The sequence below is a fragment of the Phlebotomus papatasi genome, chromosome 2 (assembly GCF_024763615.1).
Source record: "Phlebotomus papatasi isolate M1 chromosome 2, Ppap_2.1, whole genome shotgun sequence".
Classification (NCBI taxonomy): Eukaryota; Metazoa; Arthropoda; class Insecta; order Diptera; family Psychodidae; genus Phlebotomus; species Phlebotomus papatasi.
In genome coordinates, this window is record NC_077223.1 from 28,914,132 (window position 1) to 28,931,687 (window position 17,556).

At 33.7% G+C, this 17,556-nt stretch overlaps 1 protein-coding gene across 19 annotated transcripts in view; it reads left to right on the forward strand.

The window, feature by feature from the left end:
- LOC129803334 (disco-interacting protein 2) overlaps nucleotides 1-15,436 on the forward strand; it is a 146,091-nt gene extending 130,655 nt beyond the window's left edge. For 15 of the 19 annotated variants that reach the window (XM_055849808.1, XM_055849806.1, XM_055849805.1 and 12 more), the window contains 6 exons: nucleotides 1,857-2,017; nucleotides 4,113-4,832; nucleotides 7,954-8,451; nucleotides 9,407-9,816; nucleotides 9,875-9,971; nucleotides 13,874-15,436. In XM_055849808.1, coding sequence (XP_055705783.1) covers nucleotides 1,857-2,017; nucleotides 4,113-4,832; nucleotides 7,954-8,451; nucleotides 9,407-9,816; nucleotides 9,875-9,971; nucleotides 13,874-14,029 — 2,042 coding nt within the window. In that variant the 3' untranslated portion in view covers nucleotides 14,030-15,436. The remainder of the gene's footprint in view (nucleotides 1-1,856; nucleotides 2,018-4,112; nucleotides 4,833-7,953; nucleotides 8,452-9,406; nucleotides 9,817-9,874; nucleotides 9,972-13,873) is intronic. The other 4 variants (XM_055849810.1, XM_055849809.1, XM_055849812.1 and 1 more) reach the window with 1 other exon arrangement.
- Nucleotides 15,437-17,556: the final 2,120 nt, after the last annotated feature.

The following is a 17,556-nucleotide window of genomic DNA, read 5'->3' on the forward strand; positions in this document are numbered from 1 at the left end:
ATATCCGAAAATGGATATCAAAGCCCATGCTTCGTGAAATGCTCGAATATGCGACAGATTTAAACGGATTTTTATTCAATGAAAAGGTCGCCCAAATGAATTAGAAGTAATACAACTGATTTTTGTATAATTTTTTTTTCATCGGTTTATAACCGGTCCATCACAGAGGTCAAATTCTCGAACGTAACCAGTCACAACTGGTTACTGTTTATTTCGCTTGTCGATTGTCTGGGAAATCGGAAATTTAGCCATGGCCAAAACCAATTATCTCGTACAACACTCCATTTTGTATCAATCCGAGACACTTTCTCCTTCTTGTAAGCAGTGACGCAGAATTATCTTTACAAAATGTATTAAACAGTAACCAGTCAATAACTTATCTTTATACTCGTGAATTTGGACTCAGGTGCATATGCATGCATACTCGTTTGAACCGATTTATAAATCACTCAAAAGTTCACCCAAAATAGCTAAAAGAAAAACATGAAGGCAGGACACGAATGTCCCTTCCGGAAGCGTCAGTGGAAAAATGTTGAAAATCATTTTTCCACTGACGCTTCCGGAAGGGACATTCGTGTCCTGCCTTCATATTATCTTCACGTCAGTTTAACCACTTCGTTAAAAGAAAAACGTACTACAACTGAATTCCGGATAAAAATTAATTATTGATTTAGAAACTGTTCGTTACCGGTTCATAACCGATTGAAAAAAATTCAGCCTTATCAGAAATTCCAAGACCTTTCTAATAAGCCCTTTTTCGTCCCTTCGAATAGTAAATACGCTCTCCTGTCATGAAAGGATTACACCCCCTATAAAGGGTATTCAGCTCCTTTATTCCCTCGATTTAGTTTACTCCATTTACTCAGATGATTCAATACTACCTTTTTGCAATGGACTTTTAAAAATTGTCAGGTAATACAGATTTTTTTCAGTGAAATTTTTGATATTTTTTCCTACTAAACTTCAATGTCTAAATATTTTTTATTATAATTATTTAATTATGTGTAAAAATAACAAATTGCTTTTCCCTGCTATGAAGCTTGTTATCTAATTTATCCCTAACAATTTCTACAAATCCATCTAAGTTTTTTTTTCCTCAAACATCCGGAGCAAACCTTGTAAATCCATGAAAGAATGTGTGGAAAAAAGAAACAAAACGAGGGAGTTAAATAATTTTAGTTAATTAGTTGTTCACGAAATTTCTTATAATGAAATTATGAAAGCTACAAAATAATGTTGCACACTTTTACATTTTTCTCAGTTTCCACTTATTTTACTCATTCTTCACTAGATTTTTTCCACTTTTTTTTATTTAATTTACTTTGTTTTGTTATAAAAATGCTTCTCTTTTTGTGTTTTTATAGTGTAAAGGCAATTGGCTATTTGCTAAAATTTTATCTTCTTTGTTTAAGTTTATTCATTATTTTCTTTATTTATTTTTTATTTTTTTTTCCTCCTTCCAAAATCACATAGTGTTGTTTAAGTAAAATAAATATTTTCAAAAAAACAAGAAAGATTAACTGTGAAAATTCATTGAAATTCACCTTTCTTTTTCTTTCCTTCTTTTCTTTTCTTGCAAACACTCACTGAAAATAACCCGCATAAAATACACACATCACACAAAATACACAAATCATGCAACACAAAAACAATTATTATGAAAAAAAAAATGTTGCGAATTATCTGGGGTGAATGAAAAATAAAAAAATGGTGGATGAAAAAAAATGATGGGATCCTAAAACCCCCCTACTGACACACCTACTGACTCTCGCTCGCAATAATTCATCGCAAATCTGTCGCTCGCAAATTAACACACCAAACTCCCCAATAAAAAAAATGACCAAAAATGTGGCTAGGCGCACTCCAACCACAAGTTGTTTCTGGAAGTTCATCTGGATGTGTTACAGACACGTCGGTGGGTCCGGCGTCAGTGATGGTGGGAAATTTGGTGCAGGGCAATCGACTGGCCGTGGCCCAAGGACGAGATATTGGCCTCTCTGACGACAACGAGAGAAAGGTGAGTTTTTCTTTTTAAATTGTTCCTTTTTTTCGCCCATTTTTTCCGTATTTCACAAATATTTTTGTTTTACCAAATGTTTATTGATGCATTGAGTTGGAAATCAAGCGCTTCCTGATTTAGCATTAAAATTGACGTGTATTGCGTCTTGAGAATAAATTAGGTTTCCATTTTCACTTTAAGATATACTTCAGTCGAGATAAATATTGATCAGACTATGGTTTTCAATATGGGATCCCAAGATAATGAAAAGCCTGAAATGCCGAAAATCCTGAGACCTTGTAATCTCGGAATTTTAAGTATACTGAGTTTCCGAATCTTTCGGAACCTTGAAATTCTCGTTCACGAGGCTCCGTAAATTTCTAGCCCTGTAAATCCAAAAACTCTCGATGTCCTAGAACCTAAGATCTTGAAAATTTCGAATTACCGTAAATTTTGAATACTGTAAATCTCGGAGCTCCGAATATTCCGTGTCCCATCTTTACGAATCCGTAATTCTAAATTAAACCGTAACTGAAATAAACAATAGGGAAAACCGGAAGTCGTCGGGAAGAGATAATCACTCAGGGAAACACATCAACTATCTCCAGAGCTTTCGGCTCGGTCTTCAAGCCTTCATCACTGGTCAAGTCTTGCAATCTTTCTCTGAGACTCGTTAATCATTCGAGTGTTTAAGTTTGGAGTGTTTGCTAGAATGTATGGGGTTCATTTCATAGCAAGGGCGTAGCGAAGGGGCTGGTTACGATACGAACACGAATCGATCCGATACGAACACGATATTCAAGAAAAAAAACAAGACTAAAAATAATTCAGGAACACAAAGATTTGGCTCATTTTAAGGCCATTTTCACTTACAAAAAAATTAAATTATTTCTTTTATGAGATTTTTTGCTGAATCTTATGAGCTTTCCAAAAAAAAACCAAATAAAATCCCATTAAACCCAAACATAATTTGGAGTATCGATTTATGGTGATTTTTATTTTTAAAACCATTGCACAAAATCTAATTTTTTAAAGTAGTAAAATATACACAGAAAAAAATTGCATTGTTTGTAAATGTTTGTGAATTTTCGGAATTTTCATTGGGGACTTACGAAATGCTCATAAATTGTATCATACGCCCAGAGCAGAAGTGGACTGTTTTAATAGGGAAATGCATACCAAAATACACCACTTCTGCTCTGAGCGTCTCGTATAACCCAAAAAAGTTTGTAAAACTTTGTAATATTGCCACAAACATTGTTTCTAACATGATCACTTGACGAGCATTTTTTGTTTTTTTTTTTACAAACTTGTTCGTAAATGTCCGTAAACATGCAGAAAATGCTCGTAACATTTTGTATTTTTTTCGTAAAATTTTGTCACTTAAACAAAATGTTCGTTCCAAGACATTTGACAGATTTGACAACTTGATTTTAATTTTTTGATTTTAGAATACAAAAATCTTGAAATTTTCTTGATCTTGATCTTGGTCTCAGAATTAAGGCCAATGTATGTGAAAAATTGCAAACTTTTACGAACTTTTTTGTGGGTTATACAATTAACGAACATTTCATAAGTCCCCAGTAGAAATTCACAAACATTTACGAACAATTTATGGGCACTCAATGGATCAAATGGTAAAGCACTCGCTCTATAATGCAAGTACCCCGGGTTCGAATCCCCTTTAGGGCACCAGGAATTTTTCTGGCGTTAAAGGTGTTCGGATTGCATCCAGTGAAGCTTCACTGCACTTGATTCCGCGGGCATGCGACTGACAACCTCAGTTGTCCTCAGTTTTCTTACTCGTCATTGAATTTTTAACTGAAAAGCTACTTCTTGAAAGAGATGATTCAAAGTTTTATAATTGAAATTAGATACAATCCCATAAATTAAAATAAAAAAAACAACACTAATAACCAATTAATATGATAAAATATGCCCGATATGCCCAATAAAAAATATTTTCACTTTAGAATATACTTCAGTCGAGACAAATTTATGATTGTTAGCTGAGATTATTTACAATTGTTATTAAATAATTTCCTAATGAAAAGAGAAATTTAGAAATTCAAAGCAGTTTTTTTAGATTGTCAATCATTTTATTAATTTTCAGCATCAACTGATTACGGCTGTTCTTCGTTGGAGAGCAAACTCTTCGCCAGATCACGTCCTGTATACATTGCTCAATTCAAAGGGCGCTGTTGCGAAGACACTCACATGCTCTGAACTCCATAAGCGTGCTGAGAAGATTGCAGCTCTTCTGCAGGAGCGTGGTAAAATCAATCCAGGTGACCATGTGGCTCTGATCTTCCCACCAGGCGTCGATCTCATCTGTGCATTCTACGGATGTTTATACTTGGGTGCTGTACCCATAACAATTCGTCCACCACATCCGCAGAATCTTATTACAACACTGCCAACAGTTCGAATGATCGTGGATGTGTCCAAGTCCGTGATCATCCTCTCAATTCAGAGTATTATAAAATTGCTCAAGAGTCGAGAGGCAGCTACATCCATTGATCCTAAGAGTTGGCCACCAATTCTCGATATTGATGACAATCCCAAGCGCAAATTGGCAGCTATTGCCAATGCTACAATTGACTCTACAGCCTATCTGGACTTCAGTGTATCCACTTGTGGTCGTCTGAGTGGCGTCATTATTACCCATCGTTCTCTCAGCAGCCTCTGCTCCAGCCTCAAATTGGCCTGCGAACTCTACCCAAGTCGTCATGTGGCACTGTGTCTTGATCCTTACTGTGGATTGGGATTTGCCATGTGGACACTTATCAGTGTCTTCAGTGGACATCACTCCATCCTCATTGCTCCTTACGAGGTAAGAATTTTTTTTAAATAAATTTGTGATTATTTAATTTGATGATTTTTAACAATTTTAGCAAAAAACTTATTAATTTAATTTTTCGAACTTTATACATCTTTCGATTTTTTCAGTAATCCTTCTATTTTTGACCCTTTAAAATTTACACCTTTTTTACTTACCCGGAAAATAAATTAAATACATATTAAACACTTAACAAATTATTATTGATTCAATGATTTTAAGAAATTGTGGAACCTCCAATAAAAATAGCAAAAAGCAAAGGTATGACTCAGACTACACCTTAAGTACTTAATTAAGACCTTTGTGAAAGTCCTTAATTAAGTTGTTTATATTAAAGAGATGAAAAGTACTTAAAGTAAGTACTTAAATAAGGCCCTTTGACTAAGTACTTTTTGAGCAGTTACCTTACGACTATAAAACCTTCTTTTTTAAATTCCTAACATGTTTTCTTTATCAAAACAAAATCATAAAAAGAGTACAAAGCATAATGGGCACGTTGCTCTGCTATTCCGGATTCACACTCTAAAGAAAAAGTTTCAACTGGTACTGAACGAACTCCTCTAATCTCTCTGAAAAAGTTTCAATTGTGTCTAGTCTGGAACTAGAAAATTGATAAGATGATGGGTTGAAAAAGAAAGTCTTGAATGTTTGGTAAATTAAAACTCTCGGAATACGAGTTTGGTACTGCTTGGGGCACTTCATTTTCCCGGATAGCAAATTCAGGGCACGACAGAAAAGAAAATAAATAAAATTTGGGATACTTCTGGGTAAAATTGCATTCCAGTTAAACTTACCAAATCAAAATAGACTTCGTAGATTTTATGGCCTCTACACATTGGGAGCAATTTTTGTCAAAAATTGCTTTTTTGAAGGAAATTTCCTGCAGCGTTGTAGGGGGAAACGTCAAATTTCTGTCAAAAACGCAATTTTTGACGAAAATTGCTCTTAATGTGTAGACGCCTTTACTGATTTTCATTGTCAATAAATTTACTACTGAAAAATCTTGGGAATGAAAAGATACATCTGATAACATTTGGAGATTATGTTGTTCTGATATTTCATGTTGATCAATCTCTTTCTATCTAAAGGTTAATATCTATCCATCGCATTCTCTATTCCAATTTCCACTTTTTGAAAAAACCACTCAGAAAATACCTTATCAAGGACTTAATAAGTACTTACTAAGGACTTAATTATGCATTTGGATAAAGCTCATTTTAAAAGCATGGACAATGCCTTTAATTAGCATTGCGCTAGTAAGACCTTTTGATATCTTAGAATGGCTTTTTGTTGACAAATCTTCAAGATAAACGTTTCAGACGGGTTTTTAATTATGAAGATAACTGAGGAATAAAGGACCATGAACATACAACTAGAGGCCAAACGGTCAAATATAGTGAGTGGTGTACATCGGAAGAATTCCCCAATCAGCCTTAATTTGCATAATTAACCTAAGCCTAATTTTCCTGCACCATCCTCTTTTCCTCATCGTGCATCTCTTTTTTTTATTTTCGGAAATTCTTGAAGTTACCCGGGCAGCTTTACATTGATATACGAATACGAAATGCCCTTGAATCATTCCTAATAATAATTTTGAAGGTCATAGATAAAGAAAAGTCTAGAGCAAAGGTGTAGCAAAGGAAGGGCAGGGAGAGTCCGTTGACTCCTGCACCCCACCAACATAATATCCAAAAGATTTTTGTTTTAAAAGGACATTAAATTAATAATACAAGAAAACTAAGATTTAACTCAGTTTAAGAATATTTTCACCCAAAAAAAGCACCTTTACTGGATTGAGATTGAACCATTATGAGTTTTCCAAAAAGCTCAAGATCACTCTATTTTTTCAGTTTCTTTTTTTTGCTTATTCCTATTTAGCATTTGATTTTTTGGCCGAGTCAAACTGATTAGGGATTGCATAATAATTTAAAATCTTGATGAACACGGTAGACTTCGTAAGCTGAAAGCTTACTAAAGACACCAAGAAATTATTTCCTTGAAGAAAATGCTGGGAAATCAATGAAACATGGAATAGAAAGTGATATTTAGAGCCTCAAAAGCTTTTCCGGAAAGTTTCTTTTAAAAAAAATTTAATGCTAAAGTGATTTAATTTAATGTTAAAACATACGTGAAAAACTTAAAAATCCTAAAAGTTTCTCTTAAACGATATTGTAGCTTTTTTAACAAAAGTTGAGGAGTAAAAGCTTCTCAAAAGTTTTCCAGAAAACCAACTTAAAGTTTTTAACATTAGATTTTGTACATTTTTTCTGTAAATTCACCATAAAGGTGCTACTCCAATGAAAAATGAAAAGCGAAAATCTTTCTGCTGAACTTTTTTTTAGTACAAGATTCCTCTCATGTATTTCCGCATCTTCCGCATAATCGACTTTACTTTCTGTTGATTCCAGTCGTGACTTTTTTATGGTTTTAGATCACAGTAGAGTTTGGGAAAAATAGTCATGAGAGAAATCAACCTAAAGAAAAGTCGATAATACAAAAGCACATGAGAACAGTCATGTACTAAAAACAATCATCAGGAGAAAGATTTCCCCTTTTCATTTTTCATTGGAATAGCACTATTATGGTGAATTTATTGAAAAAAGCTTGCATAAAATCTATTGCTAAAAACTATAATTTGTTTTTTTTTCTGGAAGAACTTTGGAGAAGTTTTTGCTCAATATTTGTTAAAGAAGGCTACTTATCTCGTTTTAGAAAAGCTTTTAGGGTTTTTAAACTCTTCACACCTGCTTAAAATTAATTACAGTCGGTTTGGCATTGAAATTTTTCGCACTTTTTTTTAAAAGAAACTTTCCGGAAGAGCTTTTTAGGCCTTATATATCATATTCTGTAATTTTTTTCATAATTTTCATAGTTTTCTGCAGTGAAGCTCACTGGATGCAATTAGAACACCTTTAACGCCAGAAAAATTCCTGGTGACCTAAAGGGGATTCGAACCCGGGACACTTACAAAATAGAACGAGTGCTCTACCACTTAGATGTTAGAGATATTAACTAAAAAAAATTACTCAATGATCAGTCTGAATCGGCCAAAACAACCAAATGCTAAATAGGAATAATAAAAAAAAAAACTGAAAACCGTCCATTTCCAATTTAGGTGGAAGCCAATCCGAGTCTCTGGCTCTCAACTCTGTCACAGTATCGCGTTCGTGATACATTCTGCTCATACGGTGTGATTGAGTTGTGCACAAAGGCTCTCAGCAATTCCATCCAGGCCCTCAAGCAGCGAAATGTGAATTTAGCGTGTGTACGAACGTGTGTTGTTGTGGCCGAAGAGAGGCCCCGTGTTCAGCTCACACAGCAATTCTGTAAGCTCTTCCAAGCTCTGGGCCTCAATACACGCTGTGTCTCTACATCTTTTGGCTGTCGCGTAAATCCCGCCATTTGTGTCCAAGGTGCCAGTTCGGCCGAAAGTGCTCAGGTGTATGTGGATTTGCGGGCGCTGCGCAACAATCGGGTGGCTCTGGTGGAGCGTGGAGCACCCAATTCGCTGTGTCTCATTGAGTCCGGAAAATTACTGCCCGGCGTCAAGGTGATCATCGCCAATCCGGACACAAAGGGTCACTGCGGAGATTCGCATCTTGGTGAAATTTGGGTAAGTCTCCTTTCTGTGTGCTAACTTTACGTCCATATGCGAAAATAACCTTGGATCATTCCTTAGAACATTTTTTTCAAGGTCGAAAGTTGAACTGCTTTACAGCGCGTATTTCTTAACCAATTGAGACAAGTATGGGTTCATTGGAAAGGTCTGGGAATCACTAACAAGTCTAAAACGGTTTCAATCGGTTATAAATCGATAATAAACCGATGAATTCTACTTTATTTATCCAGACGAATAATGTGAAACTGCGTTTTGAGTCTGGATTTTATGTTAAAAGTTTAAGCATTTTACAGGTGGATCTTTTTTCCATACATGGACTTTAATGACCTTGAACCGTTCCTTCTAACATTTTCTCAAGGTCAAAAGTTAAAAAGGCTCTGAGGGCGTATTTCTCAACTGATTCTAATAAATTTAGGCTCATTTGAAAGGTCTTGGAATTCCTGACAAGTTGGAGCCGAATATAAAAATTCAAATTATTTTTTTATCATAAATTCAAACATTGAAAAATAGTCTAGCGAAATGTCTGACTATTGCAACAAATTTAGAAGGGACTTACTTCTAGATTACTGTATCTAACTTACGAGTGCAAGGATTTTGAGAAGTGTTTTTCACTTGACCCAGGGGCCTCTCGGCATTTCATTTTTCCATACGTTTTTTTGCATAGAGGCACTGAAGACTTTTGGCAAGTTTTTTCCTAAAGAGAATTGATTTATCAGTCTGATATATTTCGAAATCGTAGATTAAGAGCTATCGAAAAATACATATTGCATAATGTTCGCCGAAATAATACAAGAACTACGAGCAAATTTGTTGAAGTCGCTGTGCAATATCTGCAAAATTTTTACATGGAAAAGTGAGAAATAGCTTAATTTTTTATTAGGCTTGATAGGCCCCTGCTTGACCTATCCTTTTGCATGGAATTTCGTCATTTTGGCGTCTTGTCTTCCAGGTTCAATCGCCACACAGTGCCGATGGATACTTCACAATCTACGGAGACGAGACGGACTACAACGATCACTTCAACGCGAAACTCGTGACGGGCGCTACCACAGAGACTTATGCACGAACGGGCTATTTGGGTTTCCTGCGACGTACAGAATGCTCCCAGGCAGGATCAATTCTTGACGAGACAACTCCCAGCATCGCTAGCCGGGACAGTGACAACGACTCTCTGCATTCTCAGGGTCAGACGCAGCTGCATGTGACACCTGGAAGTGGATCAGGACAAGATCAGGAGCTCCATGATGCTGTATATGTTGTTGGGGCGCTAGATGAGGTGATTACACTGCGTGGCATGAACTACCATCCCATTGATATTGAGAATTCAGTATTGAGGTGCCACAAGAAAATTGCTGAATGGTAAGTGATTTGAAACGCTGGCATTCATAGAACTAGACTGACCATCCATATTTTTCAGTGCTGTCTTCACATGGACTAATCTTTTGGTGGTAGTTGTTGAGCTGGACGGAAATGAATCTGAGGCGCTGGATTTGGTTCCTCTCGTGACAAATACGGTGAGTCTCTTTTTTTTTAACTGTTTGATCTTTTGAGAAAAAGTTGACCTGAGCGCCAAAGAGTTGCAATGTTCTTACGGCGTTATCACACTTGCACATTAAAATTTTAATGTGATTCACATTAATTGTCGCTTGTGAGTGTCCAAATATGTTATTTGTGTCTTTGAGTCACTTAATATTTGGGGTTTTTCTATTTATTGATAAAGAAGTGCACTTGGCCTGCAAAAATAAGCTTAAATTTACCTAAAGCATAAATATTTTTCACATTAAAAAATTAAAGAGAAATCGTATTTTTTTATCGCATTAATGCTATAAATCAATTTATATCGAATTTTGCGAGCCAAGTCTAGCTTTTTATCAACAAATAGATCAAATTTTAAATATAAAATGATTCAAACACACAAATTACACATTTGGACTCTCACCAGCGACAATTAATGTGAATGATATTAAAATTTTAATGTGCAAGTGTGATAACACAGTTACTCTTTCAAACTAAAATAAAATATATTTGTCTCTTTCTGTCAAATGAAAATTAGAATTTCAATTTCATTTTCAATTTCAATTTTCATTTGACAGAACAGAACAGCCAGATCTGATTTCAGTTTGAAAGAGCAAGAGGAAAAATTTCAATTGGTTGAATTTCACTCAATTGAAAAGGAGTACCAGTGCTATAATAATTTTTGCTCGAAATTAACCCTTTAAGGACGAGAAGCTTTCCACTCAGCGAAATTCAATGACATCAATTTTCCCTCGATATTTTAGCCTAAATAACAGATTTATGATCAGGAAAATAAATTCCTATCCCTAGAAGTCCTGGAAAACTATGGGTCATATATGACCCAATCGTCCGTAAAGGTAAAAAGCACAAAATTATCCAGACGACTAGTTTACTCGTTTGCTCTGTTATTTTTGTAGGAGGAATAACTTGAATATTATATATTTGTGATAATAAGAAGAGTTATTTTAGAGTACGAGTAAAAATTAAAACGATCAAAAATTAATTTAAAAAATATCTCATTCAATTTTTGGTCTTAAAGAATCTTGAAGAGTGGTACACAAAAACAATAATTTTTATCATAAAAATGTATTAATGTTTACTTCATTTTTTATTTTTATGATATTAATCGAAACAATTTCGAGTACTGGTAACACAGAGATAAATGTCGCATGCCTCACAAATACAATTGGTCTTATAATCCTTTTTTTCTAATAGCACCATGTGCACCTGCGAAGTTCCTCAGTTTTCTTCAAAACATGTTTCATGGTAATGGGTAGGTGCAATGTTAGTTGTCTGCGAATTTCGGACGTAAATAGTTGCACATTACTGTGAATCCGGGAGTTCTTCCGGCGTTGATGCGTTCTCGATGAAACTTCAAAGTCCACTTCATTCACGTCGTGTTCCAAGTATATTTTGTCGCTTTCGTTCAGGATAAAATTGTCGTCTGGGCATTATGTGGATGATTTCGTGGTCATTGATCTTGAAATTTTTTTTTCCATTTTTGAAGTGATCTACAAGAGTAAAAAGCTATGAATTTACAATATTTACGTAGAAGTATTTTATAAATTATTAAAATATAAGCCGTACTCACTATGGCGCTGTTATCTTGTAATATCGTTATCTCGTTATCTCGTTATGTTCTCGTAATGTATTTTATAAATGAAAAATTATAACAAGATAACAGATTACGGAGATTACGAGATAACAACGCCATAGTGAGTACGGCTATAATATTACCTGCTTCAGTCAGTGTTTCACTGAGAAATCTCAGCTAAATGATATTATCACACAATATTATACGAATAATTGACTATTTTGCGCACACATAAACAAAAACATGAAACAGTCTAGCCTCAAATCTTCGAAAATCCACTAGTAACCGATTCGGTGTTTTTTTACCTTTAGGGACGATTGGGTCATATATGACCCATGAAATTTATGAAGCTTTCCTGAAAATACAAATAAACTATAATTTTTACTTTGTTGAGAAATATTATGTACAGTTACTACAATTTCTAGTCCCAAGAGGTTTTGCTTAAAAAAAATTAGAAATATTAAAAATATTAAAATTCAAGCACCAATGTGAAAATTTGAAAATTCGTCATTTTTGAGCTTAAATATTTTTTATATAGCAAGTAGCTGGAGATTTGCAAAAAATATCCTAGATTCATACATCTTTCTACTTTGTGATTAGGTACAAAGTGTACAAACATTAGAAAGAAATAACTTTAGGTAGTCAGGATAAATTATTTTCTCTATGGGTCACGGGTGACCCAGTCGTCCTTAAGGCGTCTTCTATACGGGGGGATTTCGAAATACACCCCACTGTGCTATGCACCGGTGAGTCTCTGGAAATCTCCCCTAGTGGTTCATTCCTAAGATAAATTTTCTCCACCTTCTGTTATAAATTCTCCAAGTGTGCTCTAACTAAAATAGATAGTCTGGAAGACTTTCTATTTTATTTCGAAACGTTTCGAGCTTCAATCACACAGTGTTTTACAATCAAAATATTTGTTAAAGATAGGTAAAGTTAATATTTATGCCTGGTGACGAACACTTTATAAGGAAGAGGAGATGGGGCATACATACTCTATATCAAAACCGTCCTACTGCAGGATTTTATGCTAATATTGTTGCTAAATTAAGAAAATATTGTACGTTTTTATTTTCCTATAAATCAACTTTAACAATTCGACCATTAATAAAGATTAAAGATTAATTTCACCTGCTTTTCGACTCTTGATAACTTTGAAAATGGTTCACAAAAAAAAAAGATTTAAAATCGCTTGAAATGTCAAAATATTCGAACATAAACAAATTGAGCTTTCGAACAGGGTGACTTTAAGCGCCGAAAGATAGGCAAAATGCACCGGTCTAAAGCTCAGTGGGGGATTTTTGTGTCAAAATGGCGGTTTCGAAATAAAATCCCCCCGTTTAGATGCTCCCTAAAGGGTTAAATTGTATTAGTTCTAAGTTGTTCTTGGCAATATTTTGAGTGATTCATAAATCCGTTCAAATCAGTTGTGAACCGGTAAAGAACCGGTTTATGAACCGATAAGTAATTTTTGTTCGAAAATCAATATTATTATTCTTAAAATTATTTTGTTGGGATTTTTCGAGTGATTTACAAATCGGTTTAAATCGGTTGAGAACCGGTAAATGGTAAATGATACGAAAGTACTTTTAACTTTAACACTTTAAGGACGATTGGAACACCGGTGTCCCATTAAGAAAATAATTTTTCCTGACTACCTAATGTTTTTTTTCTAATGTTCGTACGTAATTGCAAAGTAGAAGGTTGAAGGAATCTAGAATAATTTTTGCAAGTCTCATAGCTACTTGCTATGCAGTAAATATTTAAGCTCAAAAATGACAATTTTTTTAAATTTTCATATTCATAATTGATTTTATTTATTTTTTATACTTTCAATTTTTTTAAGCAAAATTCTTGTGGGAATAAAAACTACAATATTCGTACGTAATATTTTTCATTAGAGCAAAAATTTTTATTCATCGGTATATTGTCAGAAATCTTACTTCAATTTTTGGGCTATTTTTGTCCCTATCGTTCATAGAGGCAAAAAATACACCGAATCAGACTCTGCTGGACTTTCCAAGGTTAGATGTAAGACTTATCACTGATTATGTTTACCAGTTTCATTTTTATTGTTGATTTTCGGTCCGTAAAAAGTGTCTCGTCGTTAAAGGGTTAAGGGATTAGCATCTAAATCACGAGTTCGAGCACTTCACAAAGCCTAAGATGCTTTGTTATCGCTTTTTTTTTTGAGTGTTTTAAAAATGGCGCAGAGGAAGACGAAAAAACGGTTAATCAATTCTAATAACATAGAATTTTTCTGTTGGCGTGTAGGAATTTTTAGGAGGATTATTTATTTCTTTGCAGGTCCTCGAGGAGCATCAACTGATCGTGGGTGTTGTAGTTGTTGTGGATCCGGGTGTCGTGCCAATAAATAGTCGTGGCGAGAAGCAAAGGATGCATCTTCGTGATGGTTTCCTTGCTGATCAACTCGATCCCATATATGTTGCCTACAATATGTAAAATGGAAATATCCTTCTGCAATCCTCAAATCCTGACGGGATATTCTCCCAAACAGAAAAATAAGGAATGTCTATTGATGTTCTAGTGTGTTTGCAAAACAAAAAAAAAGGATGTGAGCCTAAACTGCATTGTTACGAAGTAGAATAATTCTTTAGGGGTTTTTCTTTTTTATGCGCTTTTTTCTGAAGTGTTTTTTTTTTAGTGAAAAGTGCTTATGGGAAAGGGTTTTGGGATGGAGAAAGAGGAGGCTTTTGAGGGGAGAGGAGTTGGGAATATTTCAGTAAGGACACACAACACATAATGAAATCACACGAATATTGATGAATAATCTTTGAATATATATATATGAAAAAATACCTATATATAAAAAAAACCTATGAATATTATAGACTCTTGTGATCCCTCCTTTTTTTAATTGTATTAATTCGTCTTTACATTTTAATCTCATATGGAAAAGGAAAGAAGAAAAAAATATGTTGTAGAACTTTTCGATAGAAGTCAAATGCCAATTCATTTTTCTTTTTGTATAGGACGATTATTGTGACGAAAAGTAACACAAAACATTGTTTTGATTTTAGGCGTGACTTTTGGGTGATCGAATATTTTAGGAAGAAAAGAAAATTGTTATAAAAAAAATAATAATAATAAAATGCGCAAAAGGCAACTGAAAAATTATGAAGATTAAGAAGAGCTTGCTAAACTGGAGAAGCTGAAAGATCACATGAAAAAATTAGTGCAATGTTCTCTATTGCGGTAATTTTTGCATTCATTACAACTTTATACTTTGTATATTTTTTTATTCTAGTCTCTCTACAATTATTTTATTATAATTATACATATAAACATATATATATATATTTTTTTTTGATGAGAAGAAAAATAAGTTTAAAATGGAGATGCACTCTATTTTTTTTCCAGTGATTGCGTTTTTGTGAAGAATTTCAACGCAAACCCCCCAAGTATTCTAATGTTTTCTTTCAATGCAATATTTTCTTTAATGACTGATTGCTCTTTATGTTTTTTTTTTTTACTGAGGAAAATGGAAGAAAAAAAAACAGAAGGGAAAGAATAGTGAAATACTTGATGAATCACAACTTGCATACATTTAACGCTCCCCCTTCCACTTATAGGTGTTATTTAGAGGCGACAAGGAGAATGACAGAATGCGATGTAGTAGTAAAAACAAAAGAAAAAGAAAAACGATTAGAAAATCATACAAAAAATGGGAAAAAAAACAATTTATTAAAAACTGCACAATATTTACTCTTTTTTATTGTATCCAAGGAGAATAATGCAAATGACTTTTTCAGACATGAATGATTACAACAATTTTGAGGAATATAAAGTAATTGAAATAGTAGCGATAAATTGAGGATGATATAAAAATAAAAATGATCATGAATACAATTATTTTTTTGAGTTTTTATTTATTAATTTTTAAGTGTTTGTTCCTTGTGGAGTCACAGGCTTAGGACATCAACATCAAGATTAACGGACCCAATCCTCTATTCAGAAAGATGTTCGAAAATAATCCTGAGGCGTTTCAAGGTAAGATTCTGAATTTGAGGATCATGCCCACAGAATTTAAAAAAAAAAAGATGCTCTCATGCTTTTCTGGGGTAAATTATTAAGAATTCGCACGATTGAGTACTGAAATGGTCTTGCTTGATCTTAAGTGCACGTAACGTAAAGTTCACACAGATTGATCTTTGCTGAGTTCTGGGTTGAGTACCTTAACCCTTTAAGGACGAGAGGGTCAAAAATCGGCAGTCAGAAAAAATCACTTTTTCTGGCTTTTTAGAGCAAAAAATGACTTTAGACGGTAGTAAAAAAAAATTTAATTTTTGGGTTACCGGTGACCCAATCGTCCTTAAAGGGTTAAGGCTTCTACACATTGGGTGCAATTTTCGTCAAAAATTGCGGTTTTGACAGAAATTTGACATTTCCCCCTACAACGCTGCAGGGAATTTCCTTCAAAAAAGCAATTTTTGACAAAAAAAGTCTCCCAATGTGTAGAGGTCATTAAGGGATTACGTCGGTTAAAATCAAGGGGCTAGCCAGTCTGACAAAATGTGAAGTTACTTCTCATTTATGGTATTATTCTTGCAATTTTCTAACTCAGTTGAAGTAATTACAATTAATACAAAACATACTTTTTTAACGTATTTAATATCACGATTCGTCTTGTAAAATAAGTTGTGATCAAGTAAAAATAAAATCCTTCGCTCTTAAGACTAGTGAACCTCATCAACTAACAGGAAATGATTAATTTCTGGAATTCGTGTGGACCAATTCCGAGAAATATTGTCCAATCTTCAAAAATAAGATCTCAATCTGTTAAAATTTTAAAATAAAAATATTGAGAAAGTGTAAATGTTGTTAAAAATATAATATAACTGTTATAAGATATTGGATTAATTTTTTTTATTACGTTAAAAAAAATGTTTTTTAAGTCTTCGTGACATACGTAACCCTTTAACCATGTCGAAGCTAGAATTATATTCATACTAAAATTTTACTATTCACAGCAAAAATTAAATTTACTGTTTCTGTTTCAGAAACAGTACATATACTTGAAAGTACTACTCACAGAAACAGTTAAATTTATTGTTCCTAGGAACAGTAAAATATCTACGCTGCAGGCAAAGTAAAATGTAGGGGAGACTGGTGCAAAGTCACAAATCGAAAAATTAAAAATTCAATATCTTCCAAGGTAAAAAAGATAGCGGCTCAAATTTTTTTCTATAGATAGCCTCCATAGACCTTCTTCAATGTCGTCAGTTTCTTAAAATTCGAACAAGGAATTCAGAAAATAAAAAATATCGAAATTTTTAGCCCTATTTTTGAAATATTTTCCTTGCAGAAGATAACAATTATTACCTACTTATTTTCCAAAATTGATGCACTGGTGAATATTTTCTAAATAATTTGGATTCTTTAATAAATTATTAAGAATTAATTATTAATTATTAATTATTAAGAAGTTTTCAAATTATGTCTAAAGAATTTTCACTAAACAGTAACATTCTAGAAGAGTCAAGGAGCAAATTTATGTAATTCTCTTCAGAAAAAATATGAATTTAAAGCATTGAATCTTCTGTCAAAGTTAAAGTGTCTGAAAATGGTTTTGAATTAGGACATTTACCCTATCTATTTTAGAATTTTACAAAGATTCTTTTCTCCAGAAATCCTTTTATTAACAATGGCCACTTGGGGTAAAAAGTAACAAAAGGTATGGAGCAAAATGTAAGAAAAACCGAAGCAATTTCTGATGTCTCACGGCGAAAAGAAACGTCATTATCATGTCTCGCCGCTTGTTGTTTGCATTGGTCAAACGGGTCAAACGATTTGCAGTCTTTTGTGTTTTTTTTCTCAAATAGCTTAAAAAGCGCTTTTCTCGTTTTCTTACTTTTCTCGCAGAGGAAATGGTGTTTTACAAAGGTGTAGATGTAGATGAATAAATTTTCTTTGAAAATATGTCCTCTAGGTTTTTTTTTTCAAATTTACGGAAGCCCGTAATGAAGCGA